Source organism: Pygocentrus nattereri, chromosome 1 (genome assembly GCF_015220715.1).
Source record: "Pygocentrus nattereri isolate fPygNat1 chromosome 1, fPygNat1.pri, whole genome shotgun sequence".
Lineage (NCBI taxonomy): Eukaryota > Metazoa > Chordata > Actinopteri > Characiformes > Serrasalmidae > Pygocentrus > Pygocentrus nattereri.
Genome location: NC_051211.1, coordinates 12,775,717 through 12,803,114, shown reverse-complemented (window position 1 = coordinate 12,803,114; position 27,398 = coordinate 12,775,717). Strand labels below are relative to the sequence as shown.

Sequence of the window (27,398 nt, the reverse complement as noted above, 5' to 3'; positions counted from 1 at the left end):
TCAAACTGTCCACTTAGGAAGCAACACTGATTGATAATCAATTTCACAGCTGTTGCGTAAATGGAATAGACAACAGGTGGAAATTATTGGCAATTGGCAAGACGCACTCAATAAAGGAGTGGTTCTGCAGGTGGGGACCACAGACCACTTCAGTACCTATCTGCTTTCTGGGTGATGTTTGTCACTTTTGAATGTTGGTGGTGCTTTCACAGTCTCCAGTACACCAGGAGACGTGGAGAAGGCCATAGGAGGGCAACAACCCAGCAGCAGGACCGCTACCTCCGCCTTTGTGCAAGGAGGAACAGGAGGAGCACTGCCAGAGCCCTGCAAAATGACCTCCAGCAGGCCACAAATGTGCATGTGTCTGCACAAACTGAAACCGACTCCATGAGGATGGTATGAGGGTCCGACGTCCAAAGATGGGGGTTGTGCTCACAGCCCAACACCGTGCAGGACGCTTGGCATTTGCCAGAGAACACCAGGACTGGCAAATTCGCCACTGGCGCCCTGTGCTCTTCACAGATGAAAGCAGGTTCACACTGAGCACATGTGACCGACGTGACAGAGTCTGGAGATGCCGTGCAGAGCGATCTGCTGCCTGCAACATCTTTCAACATGACCGGTTTGGCAGTGGGCCAGTAATGGTGTGGGGTGGCATTTCTTTGGAGGGCCGCACAGCCCTCCATGTGCTCGCCAGAGGTAGCCTGACTGCCATTAGGTACCAAGATGAGATCCTCAGACCCCTTGTGAGACCATATGCTGGTGCGGTTGGCCCTGGGTTCCTCCTAATGCAGGACAATGCTAGACCTCATGTGGCTGGAGTGTGTGAGCAGTTCCTGTAAGATGAAGGCATTGAAGCTATGGACCGGCCCGCCCGTTCCCCAGACCTGAATCCGATCGAGCACATCTGGGACATCATGTCTCGCCCAATCCACCAACGCCACGTTGCACCACAGACTGTCCAGGAGTCCAGGAATTGGCGGATGCTTTAGTCCAGGTCTGGGAGGAGATCCCTCAGGAGACCATCCACCACCTCATCAGGAGCATGTCCAGGCATCGTAGGGAGGTCATACAGGCATGTGGAGGCCACACACAATACTGAGCCTCATTTTGACTTGTGTGTCATCAGCATAGCAGTGATATGAAAAGCCATGAGAAGAAATAACATGTCCAAGTGAGCAGGTATAGAGAGAAAATAGGAGAGGTCCCAGAACTGAACCTTGAGGAACACCAGTGGAGAGGTTGCATGGAGTGGATGTTGAGCCCCTCCAGGTTACCTGGTAGGAGCACCCCTCTAGGTAGGACTCAAACCACTTCCATGCTGTTCCTGAAATGCCAAGGCCAGAAAGGATCTTGTGATTGACAGTGTCAAAGGCTGCAGAGAGGTCGAGAAGAATCAGAACTGATGACAGTCCAGCTGACCTTGCTGCATGGAGTTTCTCTGAAACTGCGATGAGTGCAGTTTCAGTAGAGTGGGCTGGTTTGAACCCGGATTGGTTGGGGTCCTGTAGCTGGTTCTCAGAGAGAAAGACAAACACATTACTGCATACTTACAACTCATTTGTGATTGTGGCTGGCTGTTTTGTGGCATGCAGGTTGAGGACCCTCTCTTGATGATGGATGAAGTCCTGCACAGTCTTGATAATTTTTGGTAGAGGCCTTGTGCAGGACTGGATCCTCCACCAATATCTGATGCTGGATTTGCTCGTACACCTTCAGGGTGGCCCTCTTTTCAGGGCTGGTGCGAGACCCTTGAGGCGATCATAACCACAACAGTTTCACCAGCGTGTACATCAGCCTGTTCTGAGCACTGATGTGCCAAGCGTTACACACCAGCACAACAGGACATCAACAAGATCATCCCTTTTCCTGCAGCAATAGAGGGTATTGCTCCAGTGTGTTCTGTACAACTGGTTAAAACACTGCCTGCTTGTCATGCTCTTCCACTGCATTCCAGGCTTTAAGGACCCTGTTCCTCTGCTCAGTGGTAAGTGACAGCTTGTCCTCTATCAGGCCAACCTCCACCAGCAAAGAGCAGAACATTTCCAGCTTTTGAAAGCCAGGAAGAGGGTTTGGACTGCAGGCATCCTCCTGTTAAAAAAAAACGCCATACAGATGTGGTAAGCACAAATGCATACATATATTTTTTTTGCAGTAGTCATTGCACAGTGTAAAATTTTAGCAAGACACAGCTACTCACAAAGGCCGGAGAGTGAACAGTGGAGGTTTCGTCACTAGTGAGCGTGATGTGAAGCAAGTCAGCATCCAGTGCAGCGCCATGTGCCACTGTAGTCAGCTTCATCTGGATCGGGCTGCTCAGGACGAACCACCTCCTCCTCTGGACTGGGTCCACCATTGACAATGTCCTGGAGAGAGAGGGATTCGGCCGTGCTCCGGCAGAACAGGTACTCTAACCCAATCAGCTTGTTGGAAGGGACATCAGCTGGGGCCCGGAAGTTGTCCTCCACAGTCTCTCCGATCAGCTGTCGACAGCGGGTGTTGAGGCAGTCAATCAGTGGTGCAGAATAAATCCTGTGGTGCTTTCCTCTGCCACCAAACACAGCAGTCGAGGTCCTGTCCGAGTTCCACCGTGCAATGCCACTTATCAGATAAACCTGATAGGGATGTGCTGCGCAGTGGGGACCTGAACATAAAAGGTAGTAGAATAAAGACAGGGTCAAGCATGAAAACTTACTAGTTTACACTTATGTACCTGGAATCATGTTCGGTAGAGCTTTGTGGAATCCTTCCAGGCTGTTTCCATGCAAACATTTATAGTAGGGCACGTCCACATTGTTGAAGGTTGTGGTATGTGCCACCCTATACATGTTCAAATCTGGTGGATCCTGAATGCACTCCAGATGTTGCTGCTGGGCTGCCCACATCTCAATGGCCTCTGTAAATATACATACATGCGCACGCACACAGTGTGGTTCGCTTTACATGCTGCACTCTGTGTTAATGCAGTAATAACTTTTTTGTATGAGATCTTTTCTACCAGGTGTTTTGAAGAGGCTCACTCCATTCTCGTCCAGTCCAGCGTGACCTTTCAGCTCCTCAATGACCAGGTGGGAAGCCCTCTGTATATTCTGTGAGGAAGTCTTTGACCCACTCATTCAGTATCTCTGCCTTCCTATGTGGGTTTGTTACCTTTGACCTGTGCTTGTCAAATAAGCTGGAATCATATACATCAACTTAGAACTGTCATCATTAATATCACTGATTATCATAATGAATAAAGAAACTTTGCAATGTCTTTTAATAAACACTAATTATAGCCATAGTTTTGTACAAACATATGTAGGTCATTTCTTTTAAGCATGCCATCAAATGGTTTTTAAATGCATAGCCTACAATAGCATTGAAAACAATATGCTTACTATTTCATGTAGCCCACATCGTTTGCCACAAGCCAGCGGAACGGGGCACTCTCATACTGGCCATATAGCACCACCAGCTTTCCCAAGCATAGCTGATGTAATGGCGCAGGGATGCCATCTGCTCAAAGGAGATTCTCTGCATGGGTCAGGGCAGTGGCCTTGTTCTGCAGCTCCTGTGGAGGTCTGGGGAAGACAATTATTTTCTCCCGATAGCAACGGGCCTCTATAGTTGCCACCAGTACAGCCTGCTGACGTTTTGCAGGGGCATCTGGGTTGACAACAAGGATAACTGGGTTGCCATCTTCAGTTCTAGATAAAAACAATTGGAAACAGTAAGGCCACAACAACAGCAGCATTTGATTTTGGAAAAAGTATTCAGATTCTTATTTAAGTACTAAGGTACTAACACTCCAATGTTAAAGCAATGTTAAAACACTCCATTACAAGTAAAAGTCCTGCATCAAAAATCCTACTCAAGTAAAAGTACATAAGTTTCAGAGGTAAAATGTAGCATTAAAGTAAACGTACTGCTTTGGTTCCTCTGACTGATATGATCATATGACATCATTAAATGATTCATATTGAGGCATGATTAAACAGCATGTTAGAGCTGTTGGAGATGCTGGAGGTGGAGCTGGGTTCAACTACTGTGTTTTATATGCAGAAATACCAGAGAAATCTGAGGGGTTAAAAGTTAAGAACAAGATTCTTTTTTTGGTCACTGAGGTAAAACACAGATCCAGGCTACAAAGGAGCTTCTTCCCACAAGCCATCACTCTTCTGAACAGTGGAAATATTACACAACAATATTCCAGATTCAACTGCACTTTTACATATACTGGTATATAGTATCAAGTTCAATTCCATCCTCTGGATCTGCCACTCAAACCAGTGTTTATTCTAGCATCTTACTCATCTGCCATATTACCCCACTTACCTGACTGTCACCTCATTGATCCCTTTCTCTGCCACTATACACCCTTTAACTGCTGCTGCACTCAGCACTTTAGACTCATACTTTGCACTTTGTAAGGTTTACAGGTACGACTGTGTGTGTGTGTGTGTGTGTGTGTGTGTGACACTAACTAGCGGTAGGGTTAGCCAGCTAACGTCAACAGAACTCCTCTGATAACGTTTTCATCTAAACATCGTGTTTGACTTGAACTCCGAAAAATAACTGATCTAGTTAACATGGTTTCTCGCGTCTTACCTCAATGCTCGATCACCACCGGGTCACTCCTGTCACAGAGAAACGCTAAACATGCCCACAGCGGCAGCGATCGAGTATGCGACACGCGATTAGTCTAGACTTGCACACTGTGGTAGCGACCCTGAAGGCGATTGGATGGTCTTGACCCCGATTTTGGATTTGCCCTTAAAAAAATCTCACTTATCTCAGCACGTGCGTCCGCCTCCTCGCTCCACGTTACAGAAAGACCAGCCACCAATGGACGCAGCGAGTAAGCGAGACACTGGTTTGTGGCAGTTCCGTTGGGACGAAACTCCGGCTGTTTCCACGCAGCCCGAGTTACCCGCGTCACGGCGCCGCCCTGCCAGTGAGAGCGAATCCCGTGGCGCTGAGGGAACACGAGCGTCTCGTCGGTCCCGGAGGAAGGCGAAGGACCATCCCGTCTTCGGTTTGGACGACGAGCGCTCAGGTAAGCGCCTTGGGCAAGAGGTGGTTAGACAGAAGGAGCAAGCAGAAAAGCCTTACTGTGGTACTCGGCTCGTCCTCAAGCGCCACTGCCAGATGCCAATCCCTACCCCGGTCACGCCATCTGCACTTAGAAAAAGCTCGGTCGCGCTATCTGCGCGAAAGGCTCATGTGCGCGTCTAAACTGCATTTTACGGTAGCAGCTCGCGCTTTCAGTACAGATATTCAAAATGAGAAAGAAACAGGTCTTACAGGCTAATAGACATAACTATACCAAGTCTAACACATACACAAGTACCAGAAATAAAACCTATGTTAAAACCTATATGTGGAGCAGACAAACATGTTAGAAATGAAGACATTCTGTGATATTAAACAGTTATATACAGTTATTATACAGACCACAATCTGAAGTCCTATAAAACAGACAAATCAGAGTGTTATCATATCAGACAAGTATATACTTAAAGAACACTCTCTTGTATTCATGGAATGTGGACCAAGTGATATTACAGTAGAAATTTGGAGTAATGGGATGGCAAACTTGTAAAAAGTGTCTATTCGGTTATGAATTAATCACAATTTGAGGTCCTATAAAATAAGCAAATCAAATTATCAAATCACTACACTATATTCTTGAGCAGCACTTCCTATGTATCCTTTCTATCACTTTCAAGTGTTTTTACTGTAGCATTTTGGAATAACAGGATGGGAAAATCCTGTCACATGACGATTCGGTTGCTTATGTTCACTATTTGGAGCTCTATAAAATACACAAATCAAATTGTTATCAAAGCAAACCACTATATTCTTGAAATACACTTCCTAATGTACCATTCCTATGATTTCCAAGTGTTTTTACTGTAGTATTTTGGAATAAGAGGCCAAAATCCTGTTAAATGGTGATTTGTTTCATTTCCAAACCATCTTTGTTTTTGGATATTTAGTATACTATGTTACCATTTAAAGATTCAGTTGCTTTTCACTAAATAAAACTTTTATATATTGCATGTGTTGTCTGTGGGGATTTTGTGGACTTCTTGTCTGTAGTTTAACATTTTAGCTTTACTCAACCCAAGTCTTCTTCAGGTCAGCAGTGCTCCTGTCAGGTCATATAGGTCAGGTTGCTAGGGCAACCATGGGTGTTAACACCTCTTTGAGTGTTCAAGGAGATGGTAGACCCAACTTCTTTTGGGGGAGGGGGGGGGCTTCCAAACTGTACTTTTATATTTAATGATAAGTTGCTGTTAATATGTTTATAAATATATATACATAGTACTCTTCATTTCCTTGGTAGAATTTCTTTACATTTAATGCATTACATTCAGTTACTAATGGACTAAAGACAAATAACATTTATCTCAAATTGCAGTATGTTACATTGATGTTTGGTTTGGTCCATGTGTAAGCTATTCAGGGTCATCACAGGTTAAACCATTTCAGAATTTGCATTGATCTGAAGCATCATGTTTTCTTGTCAAAATTAGTTAGCTCCATTTGAATATAATAAGCTTACAGTGACAGTGTCCAAAACATTGAGAAAACAAAACAAGTATAAAAAGTAGTATGATGGATCCAAAAAGGAAGCAAAAAGGTGAGTTATGTCTTTTAAATATTTACAATTGAATACATTTAAGTATTTTAATTTGTAATGGTGTAAATTTTAGAATTATAATTCTAAAGAAGTTTAGTTGCTGAACAAATCAGCATGTCTTCAAATCAGCAAGATTTTTATTCAGTAATTACGCTTATGTGCTCTGTAGACATACATGAATTTACAACAATGTGAGCTTACTATGATTTTAATGCTGAAGAGTACTTTGTTATTCCCCTTAGAACTCACATTCAAAATATTTGGAAAGGTATGTGAGATTATATATATATATATATATATATATATATATATATATATATATATATATATATATATATATATATATATATATATATATATACACACACATACATACACATACACACACACACATACATACATACATACATACATCCACCATTATATTAATTAATATTTTTTTTTTCTACTGCAAAAAATATCTTTCCATAGGATTTTACTACACAATGTATTTTTCATTCAACAGTGCAGAAAATTGAAAATATCTTTAGAAGACCTTTCGAGACTCAATTGCTTCAGTGTTCATCAAGACAGCATAAAGAATGTGAATCTCCACTGAAAGATCATGGCTTTTGGAGCAAGGCTGTGCTCAGTACTAGGTGTAGCCAATACATCTACAAATAGATACTGACTGAGAAGAGCACACTACAGCTACTGTAAGGTATGTTTGTAACACTTAATATGCTTATTAATTAATAATTTTAAAATTAAAAATGTGCAAAAAAAAGAAATTCTGCTAAGCTATCAAACAGCAAAAACAACATACATTATTAGCACTAGAACTGCATTAAACTTCAAAATGATGGTTTTATGTTATGTTTTTTCTTAGGATTCAGTTTCAGGAGAAACTGTGCAGGAGGAGGAAAATGTGCAGGAGGTGGATGATGTGTGGAAGGTCGAAGATACACACGAGGACGATGCGCAGGAGGAGGACGATGCGCAGGATGTGGAAGATGCGCAGGATGTGGAAGATGCACAAGAGGATGTGAGTGATGAGAGAAAGGAAGAATTTTTCATCAAGCGTCTTCCAGTACCACCATCATTCTTTTTAATTCCAAATTCAGCTTGGAGAGATCTTCGAAAAAACCAAAAGAGAAATCACTTCAAGGGACTGCAATGGACAAATGTAACTGCAAAAGGCATTAGGTCCATTCACCCATATTGTAGTTTTGCATTTGTAGGCCATAGAGTCAAAGTCGTTGGATCAAAAAGGAATGCACCCCTTTTTAAATGTTCAGGGTATTGCTCATTTAGTGACTGCCCAGTTGAAGTAGATGTTGTTGTGTACAGTGACGCACTACTCAAAGCACATGTGTTCTTTAGAGGTGAAATGGCAGTTCACAGCAAAACAGAGCTGAAAAGGCGACCGGTGAGAGCAGAAGACCAAATCAAAATGAGCCAGCAGCTTGCAAGCATGCTTCCAAGAGCTCTTTATCTACAAAAACATGCAAAAATTAAACAATTCTGTAATTGAATCTGGTTGCAGAGATGAAGCTCCAACTCCTGGTGTTTTAAAGTCTCTCCTGGAGACAAAGAAACAAAGAGGAAACATCCTAGTGAAGTTTTGAGTCTGAAGAAAATGATAGAGGAAAAAACTGACTCACCTTGCGAAGTGCTTCAAAAAGTGTTCCTCCTTCCTAAAGGGGTAATGCTGTGGTCCAAGAGGAGCATTGACATTTTTCACAAACTTTCAAAAGAGGACATAGTGTACCTTGATGCAACAGGGAGCATTCTAAAAAAAACCCAACACACAGCTCAGGACCATTCTATGTTTATGAGCTGGTAGTGAAAAACCCAAGCAAAGGTTCTTCCCCTTTCCCTGTAGCAACATATGTGACCTGTGATCACACTACTGCATCAGTATTGTATTTTCTCTTTTCATTTCAAACTGATCATGCCAGACTTCATGGACATAGGAACACAAAACCTGTAATGGTTGTATGTGATGGCTCTATGGTCCTCATGCAGGCCATATCACATGCATTTTGTCAAACAAACCTAAGTGACTTGCTTCAGAAGTACTTTAACATAGTAACCGGAAAAGGCACTGTAGAAGACTTCAGCCATCCCATTCTTCACCGCTGCCTGAGCCATGTAATGAAGAATGCAAAGACACTGTGCAAACAGTTAGTAAATTGTTTTTATCAGTAATGATGAATGCAATTGATATATAGTGTGTATGTGATAACATTTCAATGCTTTCCATTTCTCCCTTAGTGTACCCAGTCATTACAAGCTGGCCATGCATACATTTGGCCTCTTGACTTCTGCAAGCACATTGGCAGAACTGGATGAGATGCTCCTCAGCTGCACTGTACTCTTCTCCAGCCCATGCAGTTCAGAAAATGTCGAGAAACACTTCAAAAACCTACAATGTTGACTGCTTTTGGAGTATCAACTGTGAATGACAGCAGCATTGTTTGAGGACTTTGAGGTACTGTCTAAATTGTGATTTAAAAAAATCTCTGATTACCCTATTATACAGTTAGTAATATGTTATTATTATTATACTTTTTTAGGGCATCACATGTCAAACACCTTTCCAGAGACATTTCAACAATGTCATCAAGAGTGCACCCCTAGATCTACAAGGTCCTCCTAATGTCTACTATTCAGGAACTTTTCTTACGACCTTGGCTACTCACTTCTTGCCTCAGGCAGCACTGTGGACAAGTCTGATGCTGGGTAGGTTATATAATTAAACTACTCAAAGACAACTAGGCATAAAAATGACAAACAACTAGCTTTATGATTTTTTCCATAGTTACAACCCCAATTCCAAAAAAGTTAGGATGCTGTATAAAATGTAAATAAATGTAAATAAAAACAGAATGCAATGATTTGCAAATCTCATAGCCAATATTTTATTCAAAATTGAACATAGGTCACATATCAGATGTTGAAAGTAACACATTTTACCATTTCATGGAAACATTAACTCATTTAGAACTTGATGACAGCAACAAATCTCAAGAAGTTGAGATGGGGCAACAAAAGTGGTAGCTGTATAGTGCAAAAAAGAAGTCAGATATCAGAACAATCCAGAATCATGAAGAAGTCATATTTCAGGACAACCTAGAAAAGCAGTCTTCTCTGGACCAAAGGTCATTTAAAATGGAGTGGAACTTTTTGCCTCAGTCCATTTTAAATGAGTGTTGTCCCAGAGAATACAGCGGTGTTTCTGCATCGTAATGACATGACTTCTTCATACTTCAGCTTTAAGTAGCATTTGTGGATTACATGGCAAACTTGGTTCACTGAATGATTTCTCACTAAAATGTTTTTTTTATACCTAGTCATGGGAGTTAGTTGCAAATTGTTCATCCAGCTGTTTTTATTAGTACCACTTACTTTTTCAACCTTTTGTTGCCCTTGTTCCACTGAGATGTGCTGCTTCATGTTTTGAATGAAATGTTAAAATGTCTTTCAACATCTGTTATGTCTTACTGTATATGTTCTATTGTGAATAAAATATGGGTCTATGAATTTACATTTATTTACATTTTACGCAGCATTCCAGCTTTGAACTGGGGTTGTAGTTAAACCATAATATTTACTGTTTATTCATAGTATATTTTTTTGAAATGTTCATATACTATTTACATGAATTGTGCTGAGATGTATCCTTCAAAAAATACTTAAGTAAATCTAAACTATATGAATCCTTTCTAGGTGACCTGGGAAGGCATGGTGAGGGGGTTGCTTATCAACAGTTTTCGAAAAGATTTTCAAAAATTTCGAAAAAGACAACCCAGGTGGAGAATACATTGTTTTTATATCGTTATATTTATTTCTTGTATGATATTATGAAACATGCTAATTTCTTCAGAATTTCACAAAAGACAATAAGACGCAAGGCATTATGGAAAAGAGCCAGTGGGATCTCAAAAGAATACGATTTCAGAGACGATGACTTACTAGACTTGATGACTTTGTCATGACATATCAGGACACACACATTGCCCTTTTAAGAGAATTTGCTGATGCACAGTGTGCAAGAAAAAGGTTTGTTTTAAAAATTATATATTTAAATATGTTTAGTAAAATAATTAAAAAGTGGTTTATATATATTTTAATTATGGTGCTATTGTACATACAATATTAATTATACAATGTGCATTTAAATATTATACACCATTAACAAAAGGTTATTTAGTAGATGTTTCTTCAATATTTCAAGATTTATAAGAATAACATACATTATTAAATTCTAAATAACATTGTGATGAACTTTGTCTTTATATTGTGATAAAATGATCTACATTTCTATTTATCATTCTGGACACATCTAACATTCCTCAACTTTTATTTACTATTGGGCTATTAATTATTTACTAATTGGGCTACTACACTGTTCTACATTAATTCTATGAATTATTCTGAAACCACAAAAACAAACATTTAATTAAAACCTTAAAGATGACACAATGTAATTTTTTGTTCAGCAAATTCTTTGCAGAGAGATATTGTATGTATTTTATAAGGAATGCCAATAATATATCTACAACCATGTACACTCAAATCAAGTATCACTTACATGCAATATATTATTTTCTAGGAGCACCGAATTCAAACAGAGAAGTGGAAACAAAGAAAAAGAAACAAGAGGGGAGTCTATGTCTGCCCTATAAGGAAGCCATTTCTTCTCAGATCAAAACAAATTTCAATGGTAACTGAATAGTTACATAAATTTCTGATAATTGTATCTTTTATATCAGAATTTAAGGTAAAATGTTTTAGACTGCAATGAATGTTACCATAAAATAGTTTGTTCTGTGTTCTGTTTTTCTCTACACATGTACAACAGTGAAGTGGACAAAAAGCAATACATTTGCAATGCTATAAAATGATTTATTAACTTAATCATTAATTTGTATATTATTTTATATTTCTTATAAAGTCTAGTACCAGCAAGAGCATTGGGTCTAAAACACCTGTGGCAGCTGATGACCGGATGGATCAGGACCACACTAAGAAGCAGCCAGATACAGTACAGGTGCATTTTGTATAGATATACTGTATCTGTTTGACAATGGGTGTTTGTTTTCAGCAGATGTACCCTCATTGAATGATATCAATAGTCTGATATACCACATACTCTGTACTGTATTATAATTTATTATTTCATTCCATTGATTCTTCTATTGATCTGTTTGACCATGTTATTTCTTAATTTTCAAACAGAAAACTATACCCACAGTGACTACTGCATATGCCTCACCTATTCCTGACACCCAGAAAAGACACCAGATTCTAACAATATAAAATTGCTTCTCCTGAGATCTGTTTTTTGTTTAATAATTATGAAACCATCTGGGCATTTAATCTTCATTTAAACAATACTGAGAGAAGGAGGTAATATAACTAAACACAATTTTTACACAAAATCAATTGTGAAATGAAATTCATAGAAACGCAATTTTCTTACGATAAAAATGTTGACACCCCACATTTATTACTATTTACCATGTGCAAAGCTAGAATTAGAGTTGTTTTTGGAGGACTCCTTTAAACCTCAAACATTTAATTTGGTTTGTGCTGTATTGTTGAGGTGAGAGGGATCACCATGATCACCAGATCCAAAGAGCTCTCAGTGGCTTTCAGACAAAAGGCTGTAGATGCAGGTGAGTCTGGGTAGGGATTTTAAAATATCTCAGAACAATTAGAAATTAGCCATTAAATCCATTATTCCTCTTGGAGAACACACAAACTCCTCACAGACAGTGACCAAAGCGGAGATCAAACAGACCAAACACATTAGATCCTCGTGGGAAGTGTTCAAAGATGAAACCATTGCTGTAAAAACAGAAATCATTCATGCAACTTGCAGTCTATGAACTTGCCAGGATGTCCTGAAACAGCTGATTTTTAAGTTGTTCTGAGATATTTTGAAACCTTTTCCCAGACTCACCTACATATGCAGCTGATGTGCTGCACCCGATTCGAATTTTAGACATTTTATATAGTAATAAAAGTGGAGGGATCCTAACTTTTGCCTGGCAAGAAAATTGCAATTTTATTAATTACATTTGACCAATTATTTAAAAGATAATTCTTTAGTTTATTTCTTCAGTGTTTAGTCTTAATATTGTTAAAAAGACCAAATTTTAATATGTTTAAATAATCTCATTGTTAAAAAAGTAGATGCACCCAGAAGGAAGTTTGGGATTGCAATGCTTCTTGGAAGGACGATAAAGGTTACCAGGAAACATAAGTGATTATTTGACTGATATGGGCAATATTTTAGTTGTAGAGGTTCCTAATGGTGTCAAAGTGCCTTTAATAAGGGCAAAGTACTTTTGTAGGTGTAGCTCAATAATATTGCCCATATCAGCCAAAAATTGTAATCATGGTAATCTTCGTAACATGTATCTGCCTTCCCAATAGCACTGCAATGCCCTACTCCCTTTTGGGTGCAGTTCGTTTTTTGACAGTGAGTGTATGTTCAAAAACACAGGTTTATTTTTTCACACATGTAAGTAAGTGAATGGAAGAAATAACTAATAAGTAAAGCTTTAACTATATTACCTGATGCTATGTGACTATATAATCTATATATTATCTATAATATATATCCACAGAGAAATCCAGTGACATTCATGACATCTACACCATCCACATCTTCTGAACCACCCACTTCTAAATGTGTTCTGAGAAAGAAAACCAATACAAATGAAAGAAAGGTCTCAGTTCCTGTTCAGGTATTTATGTGATACTAGAAATTAATTACATGTGTGATTCTAATAATGATATTTAATAAATGATTCTGGCTTAATCAGTAAGTAACAGAAAATGTTTGATGTGCAGTATTGAACTGAATATGTAAACAAGTATACAATTTATGATAAACCAAAATGTAATGTTAAGCTTAAATGTGTAATTCATCAGCTACAACAGTATTTAGCCTAAATGTAAAATTATTAAGGGCATGCACTGTGGAAGTGAATTCATTACTTTTCAGTGGCTGATATTACATTTTGTTTAACAGAAAAGCACTGGAATGAAAACAGGAGAGAAAGAAAACCATGGGCCAATCTGGGGAATTTATTCACCGAAAGGAATCATTCCAACAGCCAGACTGTCAAGACCAGTAGTTATTCACCATGATCAGCTCATTAACATTCTGGACCCACACACATGGCTAAGCAGTGATGAGATGGATTTAGCTTGCATTACATGGCACAGAAATACTGTGACACTGATGGTTTCCAGTCATGTCTGCTGTTTTCAGCACTTCGTCGTGGAGGCATTGTTGGGACACCAGTGAAGCCATTTGTACAGTTATTAAACATTAATGACAATCACTGGATTACTGCAAGTAACATTTGTGGGCCAAATGAGGTGTGCATTTATGACAGCTTAAATGTAACGATTAATGCGACCACACAGAAAATGCTTTCTTGGATGGTTTGGAAATGAAACAAATCACCATTTAACAGGATTTTGGCCTCTTATTCCAAAATACTACAGTAAAAACACTTGGAAATCATAGGAATGGTACATTAGGAAGTGTATTTCAAGAATATAGTGGTTTGCTTTGATAACAATTTGATTTGTGTATTTTATAGAGCTCCAAATAGTGAACATAGGCAACTGAATCATCATGTAACAGGATTTCCCCATCCTGTTATTCCAAAATGCTACAGTAAAAACACTTGAAAGTGATAGAAAGGATACATAGGAAGTGCTGCTCAAGAATATAGTGTAGTGATTTGATAATTTGATTTGCTTATTTTATAGGACCTCAAATTGTGATTAATTCATAACCGAATAGACACTTTTTACAAGTTTGCCATCCCATTACTCCAAATTTCTACTGTAATATCACTTGGTCCACATACCATGAATACAAGAAAGAGTGTTATTTAAGTATATACTTGTCTGATATGATAACACTCTGATTTGTCTGTTTTATAGGACTTCAAATTGTGGTCTGTATTGAATATCTGTACTGAAAGTGCGAGCTGCAACCGTAAAATGCAGTTTAGACGCGCACTAGAACCTTTCGCGCAGATAGCGCGACCGAGCTTTTCCTAAGTGCAGATGGCGTGACCGCGGTCTCCTTCCGTCTAGCCACGTCTTGCGTTGCAGGTCGCTCCTCCCTGCAGCGTTGCTCAAGACGGGCAGGCTTACCTGAGCGCTCGTCGTCCGGACACGTCATCCGTCCACCCACACACAGACAAACCAGAATCCAACAGAACAGATAACACCAACAAAGATCAGTCTGAGGGGCAGACACAGGGCTTATAAAACCGGGATAAGGAGGGACAGGTGAAAACAGGTGGAGACAATCAGGGGCGGAGTCATGAAACAAGGGGGCTAAACCAAACGCACATGGGCTAAACCAAAACATGAACACATGGACAGGACTGGGAGGGGTCAATCGTGACAACAAACAGTCCTGACTGTGAAAGTTTCTCTGCAGTGAAGCGTTTCATGTCAAACCACTCTGGATGACTTTGTTTACATCCTAATAATCAAATTGTACAGTGAGAGTTCCCCTTTAACATCTGAAACATTTTCACTATCAGAAACGATTCATGCTGTGGACAACCAGCATCAGCATGGGCATGCGTTATGGGGATGGTTGGCACAAAGTTAATAGACTAAAGCTCCAAGGAATAAAGCTGTAAATCAGAATAATCCACACCACAATCTAAAGCACTCAATGGCAAATAACATTTTAATCAAGTAAACATCAGAAATGTTTCAATTATTTTATCATTGAACAGGGCCACTTCACCAACTTAAAACTGTTCTATTTTAACAAATTAAACATTGCCTTGTTCAAAATACAATATAAAAACATTTAATTCAACACAGAAATAGGTTCAAAGTTCAAAGGTGTGCTGGTTTCTTATCAGCAAATGGCCTACAGCCTAGTCCTATCACAACTTATTACAATTCCAATGTAACTTTGACATAAAGAGTGAATTAGCCCTGGACTGCATTTTAGTCATATTGTGTAGTAGCTGTTACTGTAGTAATATATATTTGTTACAACATTTCTACATTGAAATGTGTCAACCAACCTCAAAATCAATGGGCCAACTAACCACACCTAGTAATCAAATGTGTATATTAAAAAGTTTCCTGCTATTGAGTGAATATCAAAATCGGTTCTTTTATTGTTACAGGCTTGACATTGTAAAAACAGAATAACCCTTTCTGGTGCTAGATAGAACCCCTTTAACCTCTTATTCTCCAGAGTATATTTTGGTTTGTCCATCTGAGTTTACACGACCAAATCGTACAGCAAATTACTCAGTAACTGCATGAAGTAAGTGTAACTTTTTATTTTATTTATTTTTTTCAGTAAAAGCCCCTCAAATTAACAGAACATGTGTTTTATAATCACAAATATCGCTATATGCTTACAATTTACTGCTGAAAGCCAAAAATCTCAGACGCTCTTTGTATTATTTTATAAAAATCATTTTTACAGAGCAGATCACTGAAGAGACGCCATCTGTTTATAGTTTATAGCCCAGATTTGGGGAAAAACGGGTCGACTTTCAGTAGAAATATGTAGCTTATGAAATATGAAAGTTATGAAGAGCATGATGAAGCGCATTTTGGAATCACCAGTGGTTCCAAGGAGCTTAAGAGGCTACAAAGGTTCTATATAGAACCATATACAACACATTCTGCGTCAGTCTGAAGAACCGTTTCACCATGCACAGAACCACTATGGTTCTATACAGATCTTATGGTCCTAAATAGAACTTTGTCCTTTTCTAAAAAACCTTTCGAGAGCGTGTTCAGAGGTCAGTACAGCCACAGCTGATGAACATTATAGGGGTAGATTCAGTGGGTCAGTTGATAATGGGGGAGGGACATAAATTCATTTTGTATTCCAGCTTCAGTTTATGATCACTAGTGGATTTTTTTCTTATAGAGCAAATGCAAATAATATAATAAGACTTTAAAACTCTTAATCCCCAGGCTTAATGTCCAGTTATTCACATGTGTTAATCTGTAATTACTATGAAGTATTTAGTAACTACTATGATAATAATCTGTAGTGTGTAGTAATATGTAGAGTTATGGAGTTATGTAAGTTACAAATGTTGAATATTGAAATGTGGACCAAAGTACAGGCCCCTAGTTATTTAATGGAGGATTTTTCAGAATGTCTGCATAATTCAGCTGTTGAGACGCAAAAAAGTAATCCACAATGGTTTGACGATATGTGATTCATTGGAGAGAAACGTATTGACTCTCTGAATCTTTGATAGGGTTATGATAAAAATATGACAAGAAATGCCCAGTGCCCAGTGGCAAAGTAGTGGTAAATTAAAAAAAAAAAATTTCTTTTGGATACTATTTTTGCCTTAAACTCCTTGTATGCATCTCTCTGTAATGATTACATTTTAAAAATATGTTTTTGTTATATGTCGTACATGTGTGCACTCACCAAGACAGATTCCTTGTATTTGCAACATACACTATATTTCCAAAAGTCTTCACTCACCCATCCAAATAATTGAATCTAGGTGTTCCAATCACCTCCATGGCCACAGTTGTATAAAACCTAGGCCTGCAGACTGCTTCTACAGACATTAGTGAAAGAATGGGTCGCTCTGAGGAGCTCAGTGAATTCCAGCGTGGTACCGTGACAGGATGCCACCAGTGCAAGTCCAGTCATGAAATTTCCTCACTACTAAATATTCCACAGTCAACTGTCAGTGGTATTATAACAAAGTGGAAGCGATGGGGAACGACAGCAACTCAGCCACGAAGTGGTCGGCCACGTAAAATGCCAGAGCGGGTCAGCGGATGCTGAGGTGCATATTGCGCAGAGGTCACCAACTTTCTGCAGAGTCACCTCCAAACTTCATGTGGCCTTCAGATTAGCTCAAGAGCAGCGTAGAGAGCTTCATGGAATGAGTTTCCATGGCCGAGCAGCTGCACCCAAGCCTTACATCACCAAGCGCAATGCAAAGCTTCGAATGCAGTGGTGTAAAGCACCACAACTGGACTCTAGAGCAGTGGAGACGTGTTCTCTGGAGTGATGAACCACGCTTCTCCATCTGACAATCCGATATACGAGTCTGGGTTTGGCGGTTACCAGGAGAACAGTACTTGTCTGACTGCATTTTGTGTGGTGTGTAAAGTGTACAGTATAAAGTTTGGTGGAGGGGGAATTATGGTGTGGGGTTGTTTTCAGGGGTTGGCCTCGACCCCGTAGTTCCAGTGAAAGGATCTTTTAATGCTTCAGCATCAAGAGATTTTGGACAATTTCATGCTCATAACTTTGTGGGAATAGTTTGTGGACGGCCCCTTACTGTTCCAACATGACTGCGCATCAGTGCACAAAGCAAGGTCTATAAAGACATGGATGAGCAAGTTTGATGTGGAAGAACTTGACTGTCCAACATCAGTGTCTGATCTCGCAAATGTGCTTCTGGGCAAAAATTCCCATAAACACACTCCTAACCCTTGTGGAAAGTCTTCCCAGAAGAGCTGAAGCTGTTATTGCTGTAAAGGGTGGGCTGACATCATATTAAAGCCGAGGGATTATGAAAGAGGTCTCACTCAAGTTCATATGCATGTGAGGACAGACAAGCGAATACTTTTGATGAAGACAGTGTGTTTGGTGAAATAAAGTGATTTTATTTTCAGGAAATATATCTGAGGAGATTAGATTAAATAATCTGCTTGGATAAGGAAGGAGAAAGTCAAAGAAAAATATGTGAACAACAGAGTTTCCAAAACTGGAATTCAAAAAGGATTAAATGCTACAGAGAAAATGGGGCTCCTAACAACCACCTAGAAGATGTGGTAGACACAAAAACTGCCCCCATCAGATAAACAGCACTTAAAGCTTTCATCTGTGAGAGAGAGGAGAAAATCAAGCTGCTTCAGATCTGAAAACATTCACATCAATCCTTCCACTGTGAGAAGACAGCGAGTCTCCTGCAAGGAATGGATGCTGTAATGAAGACTGAGTGGACACAGTAAATACTAACAAATGATATTGTATTCAGTAGTTGAGGCTTATGTGTCATTTTCTGTTAAATATATGCTTCCTGCATTTTTTCTTGATGCATAAAAAAGAACTTGAGATGTTGTACTTAATTTCTTATGTATGTGCAACATATTTAGTGAAATAAGGTGATTTTGATTCTGATTCAGTCTCTGAAATTACATAAAGCTCAACATTTAGCTGCCATTTAGCTGCCAGAGCAATATAGATGTGGTTCTTGTCTTAGAGTTCAACATGTAATCACTGATATTGTTCCTGCACACAGTGATGGCTATTTTCCATCCCTGAAAGATTGAGAGAATTTCCCCCTGTACAGCAGGCATGTTGGGAGGGATTTTCTGAGGGTCAGTGAGTTTGCATTGAAAGCTAGGGGGCGGTATTAGCTTATTTAAAGCATCTTGACTCGGTTGTAGTGTTATCAGCTTAACTGGATTTGTGATGCATTCCTGACAGCAGAGCTTTACAAGGTGACATTCAATGTTTTATGGCTTATGTTGGCCAGACGTCTCAGATCTGGCACAAAATAATAGTGCTGAGTGACACAAACAATGCAATGTCATGATATAGCACTGCCTAAATATCACAGAGGCAATATTTATTACCATTAACAAGGTTAATCCCCTAAAATCCCAGGCTTCTTACATACAAAGGCTTATTATTCAGTAACTACATGGACTTCAGTACAAACTAGCTGAGCTATTTTTAGGTTATAGAAGTGTGTAATGAAACTTAGGGCCCTCTGACAGAACTAAGGGCTTAAGGGGTTAATGAACCCAGTGCTGGTGCTCTGTGCTATAGGTGTGTTCTACCTGACGTGGCTGCTTTATTTTATCTTACATCTTCACCAAAGATGCCTTGTATTGCACTGTATTGCAAATTCTGACCATGCAGAAAACATGCTAAAAGACAGGAAACCTGGTAACAGGAACGCAGCTATTTTCTTTATCATGGATGTAATTCTTATTATCTGTCACATGCAGCATTGTGCGGAAGTCAGAGACCACCCTCCCAACAGTCAATACATTCAAGTTATTAATTGTTTCAGGAAATATTTCTGAGGAGATTAGATTAAATAATCCACTCGGATAAGGAAGGAGAAAGTCAAAGAAAAATATGTGAACAACAGAGTTTCCAGAACTGAGTTCAAAAAGGATTAAATGCTACAGAGAAAATGGGGCTCCTAACAACCACCTGGAAGACGTGCTAGACACCAAAACTGCCCCATCAGATAAACAGCACATTCATCTTTGAGATAAAGTAGGAAATCAAGCTGCTTCAGATCTGAAAACATCCACAACCATCCTTGGAGTGGACACATTAATTCTAAAAAACGATATTGTATTTTAGTAGTTGAGACTTATGTGTCATTTTCTCTTGAGTACATGCGTTTTTTCCTTGGGGCAGTCGTGGGCTGGAGGTCAGGGAACCGGCCCTGTGACCGGGAGGTCGCCAGTTTGATCACCAGTTTGATACCATAGTACATGACTGAGGTGTCCTTGATCTAACCCAAGTGTGCAAGTGTGCTCACTGCCCACTTCACTGATGGGTTAAATGTGGCGGTGAAATTGTCCTGTTGTGGGACTAATAAGGGTCTCTTAATCTTAATTTCAGATTTGGTTTGAAATTAAATAATTTCAAACACCTGTCCCTGTTACTGTATATGGTAAGTGGACCTGATGAAAAAGGACAATGAGCATAGATACAAAACCTACTTAATAAAGTGACCAATGAGGGAATATAAATGCATGCACTGCGCTATTATTTGTGGTAGTAGCCAATTCTGTCCTGACCTACTTGAAAAGACTTAACTCTTCTAGGGCTATAAAACTGAGAGAGAGGCTTTTTAAAGGCCCAGTACCATTGAAATCTGAATTCTGCAAATTTTTCTGAAACAAAAGAGTGAAGTAATATGTAAACATTGCTAGTTTGAAAGTTTCAAAGCGCACCATTTACTCTGTAGGCCCTCCAGTCTATATAGACACTAAGCTTCAAAAACAGCCTATTTTGTGATGTCACAAAAAACAGCACATTTCCATATATCAGCCTATTCAGCTTATGACAGTTCAGTTTCACTCATTCCCGCTCACAAGTTGTAGAGAGCGTTTTGGCCCAGACTGCTTCTTGAATGAGACAGAATACAGAGCAGCCAATCAGAACTGAGCTTATTTACATATAAAACAAAGCTTCTAATTCTAAATTCTAAGTTTAAAGAGAGGCTGGAAAATCATTATGTGGACATGAGTCATGTTTAAACCCACACCAGTGTCATAAGAGGGCCTCGGGGGAGAAATGAAGTACAATAAAAATGTAGGGGATGTGCCCTTTAACTGCAGGATCGCTTCTATTGTTGAAGTCCGAAAATATTCTCCCTCTGACGTTGCTTTTCCTTCCTTCTGTGGTCATCTGGCCTCTTTTTGCAGCATTATTTGCATGGACAGTTCAGTCGGTTTGCTGTTTTTGCCTCAGCATGAACGTCAAGTCGTACAAAGTGCTTGTTAGTAGTTACAACAACTGAAAAAATATGTTTCTCTATGAAAGAATGAAGCACAGAGGTATCATCATTTTAGCCAAGCCAGCCTTTGAACAGCTTTGGGTCCCACGGGGGTGTCCAGTGCCTCCCTCACACTCATTCACCCAGACACCGTTCACAAACACTGACGCTGCTGTATGTTTGACTTAAATAGCAACTGGCACAGGACAAATACCATAACACTGCAACAATGTGCTGACCTCAACAGGGGCTAGAGGGAAAGAGAGAGAGCTGAATGTGGACTGAAGTAACCAATGTGTCCATGAGTGAGAAAGGCCAAACACCCACAGTTTGCACTTCTATCTGATAAGACAGTGGTTTGGGACAAGGTGCAGACATGTGACCATTTGCTCAGATAAATGCAGTGAATTTAGCAAGAAGACTGACCAGCACATGAGTGCTACCTTTGTTTATTTTCCTGCTTTCTTTAATTAGATCTATGCAGGCAGTCTGTCTGTGCTCGCCCACGAAAAATCAGCAATCAGTAGGTGTAATCAGGGGGTCACTTTCAGAAGTAGATAGTGGCTACTACTGAGTAGCCCACAGTCATGTTTGAGTATTGTTGTTTCTATGAAATAACGACTCAAAGAGAACTAAAAGTAGCTGCTTTCAGTTCTTGAGTAACAACTTGAGTAGGTGTAAAAAAAGGACCAGCCTAAAAAAAAAAAAAAAAACAGTTATAAATCTACTCAGCATCTGTTAGCATGGGAAATAAAGTTTGTTCTACTCTATTCTTCTCCTTTTGGACTAAAATATGATAAAATAAGAAGACTCTGAACCAACGCAACAGGTCGAACCTAAACCAGCAGAAGGAACTGAGGGTTGTATGCGAATAACTAAACTATAGATAACTAAAAAGTAGATTCCTTTCATCACAGTCATACAATGCATGAGGCCAGAGTGCTGCGCAGACCAGTCAAGTTCTTCCACACCAAACTCACCAAAACTGCTGCTGTTAAAAGGCCGATGTTTCTCGGACTTCGATGTCTTTGACTCTCAATCGTGTAGTATGTTGCTGTTCATACTTTGTATTTTCATTCGTTTGTAGTTGAGTGTAATTCAGTAGAGATGTAAGTTTATTTCAGTTATTTACATTAATACGATGGATGTTCGTTATAACAGCCGTATTAATGTTAGGTTGGTTATAAGTTTGTAAGTATGGTAAGAGTATTGCGTTACTGCATGAACAGGACATGCGCTGAGCACGTGAACGTTACCTCAGTTGCGGGTGCCTCACTGCCATTTAGCATCGTGCTTCTGATGTAGCATTATGTACGCAAAGTTTGTGTAAACAGGTTTAAAGTGTAAATAGCTTGAACCATACCATACCTGTTACTGACTGATTATTATACATTTATTCTGTATCTGTTGATTGCAGAACCACACCAGTACAACTTCCTACATACCCCGTCGACTTTCAATAAAATTCAAAGCTGAGTACGTGGGATTGGATCACTTTCATTAGCTCAGGTCTCGGGCCAGACGCCTTGTAACGGTTCAACCCACTCCGAACCACCAAGGGTTAATCTTAACCTTTTTAGGGAGAGCACTCTCCAACAGCTGCCATAAAATTAAAAGAACACAATTTACTGGAATGTCATTGTATGCTGTGGCATTAAGAGTTCACATCACTAGAAATAAAGGACCCAACCCATTATTCCACCTCCACCAAACTTTACAGTCAGCACTGTCCATTTGTGCTCCACTTGTATATCATATTTATTGTATTGCACTGTGTTTTGTAGTTTACTATATTGTTGAATGCACTGTGTATTGTAGTTTATTGTATTGTATTGTATTCCATGGCACTGCATGGCACAGAGTTCTGTACTCAACTCTGTCCCTTTTTTCTGGGTATCTACACTGACTTTTGTATCTAGCAGTATCTGAGTTCAGGACTGTCATTTTCTCTAACCTATTGGTAACTAGCAAAGATACTTTATAGATAGACAAAACACTTCTTGTACGTTGCTCTGGATAAGAGCATCCGCTAAATGTTGTAAATGTAAATGTAAAAAATTTCGGCAGGTCACGGTGACCTTTCTCAAGCACGTCTCTTGTATCGGGCATCTAATCGACTACTGTGGTTGAGTAATTTATCTGTAGTTGGCATCATAATCTCTTATGCCCATGGGTATATTTTGTTTTTTCCATTTGAATTCACGTGACCAAATCGTAAGGCAAAAAAAAACGAGTTGACATTTAGTAGAAAAACACACTGAGTTCAGCTTCTTTTATTATAATGGTTTAAAATGACATCACCATCTATTTGACTGGAGAGAAGAGTTACAGCCTCATACGACTCCCAGCTTCTGAATGTAGCTTATGAAATATAAAAGTTATGAGGAATATGACGAAGAGCGTTTTGGAACCATCGGTGGTCTCGAGAAGTTGAAAAGGCTACGTGATAAAAATCACACATCCACACGGCTATAAAATTACCACAGTTTTAGGCTGTAATTTCTACAAACCTGTGATTATAAAATACATGTCACTTCCATTGTAATTGCCCCTGTTGTCATTGCTAAATCTTGCTTCTCTGATAGGCTTTCTTTTTTGTTTCACCTCCTGCTAATGCTCTCCCAGCGTCAAGAGGATGGAGACCCACAGACCAATTAAGCAGTTTAAAGACTTCCAAGCAAATTATTTGTCCCAATGCGATGACACATGCTTGGAAAATCCACCAAAATTGCAGAGAGATGTATTAAATTTATCAGATAAGCGCTAAGTTTGGTGAAAAACAGGAAGCAGTTTTCGCCGTAATTTTCTCAGGGGAGGAGGGAGAAAAGCAAAGAAATAAAATGGGAGTGCCTACAAAAGAGGAAATTATCCCAGAATCCCATGAAAATCTAATCCCATCCCAGTAGTGCTTTGGAACATTTACCACAGAGCAAGATATTTGAAAACACCATTCATTTTCTCAGTAGAGAAAACCTGCTTAGACCCGGTTTTCCTAATATGGGCATGACGCCGACTACACAACTTCAGAGGTCTACATGGGCCTGTCGGGTATCTCGCATTGGGCGTGTCCTGCAGTGGGTGTGTTTTTGTGGTGTCTTTTTATCTCCGCTATAAGAGATCAAAGTACATTCTGCTTAGAGGGGCTTTCCGCCACAGGGGGCCCATACGGAAATTTCATACATGGCTATGTATGTACATATCATAAAAGGTCAGTCATATATTTCAAAATATATGTACTTATATGGTACATAAATATGTAGAATGATCAAATCTTGGACATATGTACATAAATGGACCACAGACATGCCTGATAGATAGGTGAACATATGCATGCATGATATATGGATCACATATATACTGTCTCTCTGATACAAACAGCAAAAAAAAGATTGAAAAGAAATACACCAAATACACACACATCCAATAAAAAACCTTATATTCTATAACATGAAGCTAGCATATATGAGTAATATATGCCACAGATATATGATTGTTTTTATTATATATTGTTAAATACACATGTATGTTCATATAATGATTTACGAGTGAAATATAATTATTTAAAAACAGCCCGTTTAAAATAAGTTGGCATATGCATCACATACATGCAGACGTTCAGAGCCTTGCTGGTAAGACCTCATATATATATATAAAAATAATACGTGGCCGTGACTTAGTAAGATGTGGGAATGAGATAATGAAGTATGAGAACCACAGCAACACCGCTGTGCCACATGCTGCTGTGTTGACCCTCCAGTTAGTGAGGTATCACTTAGTGAGGTATGGGAAAGATCCTAATGCCTGGCCATAACTTAATAAGGCATGATCTCATTTTCACGCCTTACTAAGTCATGGCTACACCTTGATTATCTCATTCCCACATCTTACTAAGTCATGGCCATGCATTATTTTTATTTATATGAGATTTCAAGATCAGGGCTCTGTAGTTTGGTGAGTCCATGAGCTGTATTTTCTGGACTGTTGTCTTGAGATCACAATATAACTAACTTCTTATCTCAAGACAACAACTTCGTTTTCTTGAGATCACAAGTTGGTTAACTTGTCTCAAGATACCAACTTTGTTATCTTGAAAACACAAGATAATTAACTCTTCTCAAGATAACAACTTCATTGTCTTGAGATCACAAGATAATTAACTCGTTGTCTCAAGATAACAATGTTGCTGTCTTGAGATCGCAAGATAATTAACTTGTTGTCTTAAGATAACAACTTTGCTTTTTTACTTTTATCTTGAGTTCACAAGATACTTAACTCATTGTCTCAAGATAATGATCCAGGAATGCTAATATATGTCTTCCCTGCTGAAAAAGGACCGTAAGAAAATAGAAATTCGGATTTAATTTTGAATGAAAATGGGTTTAATGGCTTCCAGTAGAGACCACTGTTTTCCTGTAGAACACCTTTAGATCCCATTAGGCAACCACTTAGAATCAGCCAGTGATCACCTGTTAAACCAGTAGGATCATTTACACTGCGATATCAGTCCATTAAAAAACACATTACAAAACCATCAGGAACAGCGGTTTCTATGGATTTGGGATGTATTTGTGTTCCATATCCTGTCGTTTCCAAACGGCTTTGTCTCCACTGCTGGAGATTAGGTTCGGTTAGGAGGGGCTTTCAGCCACAGGGGGCGACCGAGATCCGAACCTTTCCCCTCCGCTGCTCTGCTCTCCTCCCTCAGTCTGAGCAATGAGGGGCGACTAGCCTGTTTCTGTCGCCAGGCGAGTCACAATGCTGCTTGTGGTCTCCTCCGTTTTTCTTTCAGCCGCGTTGAGGAGTTCACGATGGACACAACTGACCGACTGACTGACTGACTGACTGACCGACCGACCGACTGACTGACTGACTCCCCGTCGCCGCTTTTCCTCTAAATAACCCGGCACGTTAAGCCGTTTCTCAACATGGAGACTTCAGATAAGGGAAATAAGTCCGACGAGGAGCCCGAATCTCCCGAGGACGAAGAAGTTGACCCGAGAATTCAGGTACTGGCTCTGTACGTTCTCCTTTACCATCCCCGCGAGTTTCCCGTTCCACCTTAAACAACCGCACCATTTAAGGTGGAACGGGAAATTGGAACAAGAAGCTGGCGAATGGCTTTAAACCTAGTTTTAAACGTGCCTGCATGTCCACATTTATACATGCATTTCTCTATGCAGGTGTACAAATGTAGGCTATATGTTGTCATATACGCTGCACAGCCACACTGAAGTCACTGCTTCTTCAACAGGTTCTCTGATTAAAGGGCTTTAGGCTGAAGGTTTGAAGGTTAAGGAGACTCTGCAGCAGCTGATAAGCTTTCAGTAATGTCACACTGTGATAAGGACCCAAGCTGCTTGGTGAACTTTAGGTTCAGACGTCCTAGTTTACATTCAGATTATGCCCATTTTACTGCATGTGTTTGTGCTCGGTGGTCATGCTTGGCCGTTTTGGTTCATGTGGGCAGGCTGCTTAAAGGTGAATTCTTCTGAATCTTCAAAATGTATGCATAGTTCAGTCACTGAGATGTAGACAGGGCCAGCCAGGTTGCTTTAACATGGAAAGGTTCTTTGTAGAGAAACGTAGCAACTTTTATTCCTTTGCAATGGTGGTGATAGGAACCAGGGGTCACAGTGTCCACAACAGTCAGTTTATTCAAATGGAAGTCATTTCACAGTCCGAAACAGTCAGTAAACCTATATATATAACCATATGTCTTTGACGACAGTGATAATGTAGTGGTAAATCTGGAAAAAAAAAAGTTTTGTTTTGCATTTTAGGCCAAAACCTTCATAAAACACCATCTCAGGCTCTGGATAGCACAACTGTTTCATGTAATAACTTTCTGTGAGGTAGCTTTTATGGGCTTTTTGCCTCTTTGGACATCTGGTCCCTATCAGTACCACTAATTCTGACTAGATTTCAAATCAAACCACTCTAAATGACTTTGTTCACATCTTATTGTGCCTGAATTTTGGAATTCCCCCGTTACTCAAGAAAAGCCCCAAAGATTTATCCGTGAACTGTCCAGACACTTTCTTTTAGTCAGCATGACGTGTGTCTGAAAACCCTGGTACCACAGTTATGCAGTTTGGCGAGTGTATTTTTGTTGTGAAAACGGCAACATTTCTTTAAAAATTCCTATGGCGTTTAACCACTGTCCTCAGAGAAATATAAAGGCAGTGCCAGAAGTATGTGAAGTAGGATGTTTGCTGAGGTGAAACAGCCACAGCCGAGCTCGAATTTCTACT

General features: G+C 39.6%; 3 protein-coding genes across 9 annotated transcripts in view; 2 read left to right on the top strand and 1 right to left on the bottom strand.

Annotated features, from left to right (window-relative positions):
- Nucleotides 1-1,021: 1,021 nt before the first annotated feature.
- On the bottom strand, nt 1,022-5,049 carry LOC108441441. 5 transcript variants are annotated; one of them, XM_037542138.1, is made up of 6 exons: nt 4,913-5,049; nt 3,381-3,689; nt 2,999-3,175; nt 2,714-2,896; nt 2,201-2,644; nt 1,022-2,091 (listed from the first exon to the last, which is right to left on the bottom strand). In XM_037542138.1, the coding sequence occupies exons 3-5, from the start codon at nt 3,114-3,116 to the stop codon at nt 2,259-2,261; spliced, it is 687 nt and encodes a 228-aa protein (XP_037398035.1). In that variant the 5' UTR covers nt 3,117-3,175; nt 3,381-3,689; nt 4,913-5,049; the 3' UTR covers nt 1,022-2,091; nt 2,201-2,258. The 5 variants fall into 5 exon arrangements, with proteins under 5 accessions (XP_037398035.1, XP_017576457.2, XP_017576461.2 ...); XM_017720968.2 differs by lacking the exon at nt 4,913-5,049 and adding an exon at nt 4,591-4,743; XM_017720972.2 differs by lacking the exon at nt 4,913-5,049 and adding an exon at nt 4,591-4,743 and having other exon boundaries at nt 2,999-3,157.
- On the top strand, nt 4,908-14,071 carry LOC108441442. 3 transcript variants are annotated; one of them, XM_037542118.1, is made up of 11 exons: nt 4,963-5,038; nt 6,871-6,896; nt 7,134-7,328; nt 7,497-8,793; nt 8,885-9,101; nt 9,187-9,352; nt 10,340-10,422; nt 11,226-11,336; nt 11,568-11,663; nt 13,249-13,368; nt 13,656-14,071. In XM_037542118.1, the coding sequence occupies exons 5-11, from the start codon at nt 9,072-9,074 to the stop codon at nt 13,932-13,934; spliced, it is 885 nt and encodes a 294-aa protein (XP_037398015.1). In that variant the 5' UTR covers nt 4,963-5,038; nt 6,871-6,896; nt 7,134-7,328; nt 7,497-8,793; nt 8,885-9,071; the 3' UTR covers nt 13,935-14,071. The 3 variants fall into 3 exon arrangements, with proteins under 3 accessions (XP_037398014.1, XP_037398007.1, XP_037398015.1); XM_037542117.1 differs by lacking the exon at nt 6,871-6,896 and having other exon boundaries at nt 4,908-5,038; nt 7,497-7,652; XM_037542110.1 differs by lacking the exon at nt 6,871-6,896 and having other exon boundaries at nt 4,908-5,038.
- An 11,748-nt stretch (nt 14,072-25,819) lies between these two features.
- Nucleotides 25,820-27,398, top strand: part of sh3bp5a (SH3-domain binding protein 5a (BTK-associated)) — a 32,749-nt gene continuing 31,170 nt past the window's right edge. Inside the window, exon 1 of the mRNA XM_017720967.2 lies at nt 25,820-26,153. Within this exon, the coding sequence (XP_017576456.1) occupies nt 26,073-26,153 (81 nt within the window). The 5' untranslated portion in view covers nt 25,820-26,072. The remainder of the gene's footprint in view (nt 26,154-27,398) is intronic.

Coding starts and splice junctions, on each gene's coding strand:
- LOC108441442 (XM_037542117.1), top strand. CDS start 9,072: ATGACAGCAGCATTGTTTGAGGACTTTGAG. Junction 9,102..9,186: donor CATTGTTTGAGGACTTTGAG/GTACTGTCTAAA, acceptor ATACTTTTTTAG/GGCATCACATGTCAAACACC. Junction 9,353..10,339: donor GTGGACAAGTCTGATGCTGG/GTAGGTTATATA, acceptor AATCCTTTCTAG/GTGACCTGGGAAGGCATGGT.
- LOC108441441 (XM_037542138.1), bottom strand. CDS start 3,116: ATGAGTGGGTCAAAGACTTCCTCACAGAATATACAGAGGGCTTCCCAC. Junction 2,897..2,998: donor GAGCCTCTTCAAAACACCTG/GTAGAAAAGATC, acceptor GTATATTTACAG/AGGCCATTGAGATGTGGGCA. Junction 2,645..2,713: donor TCTACCGAACATGATTCCAG/GTACATAAGTGT, acceptor TTTTATGTTCAG/GTCCCCACTGCGCAGCACAT.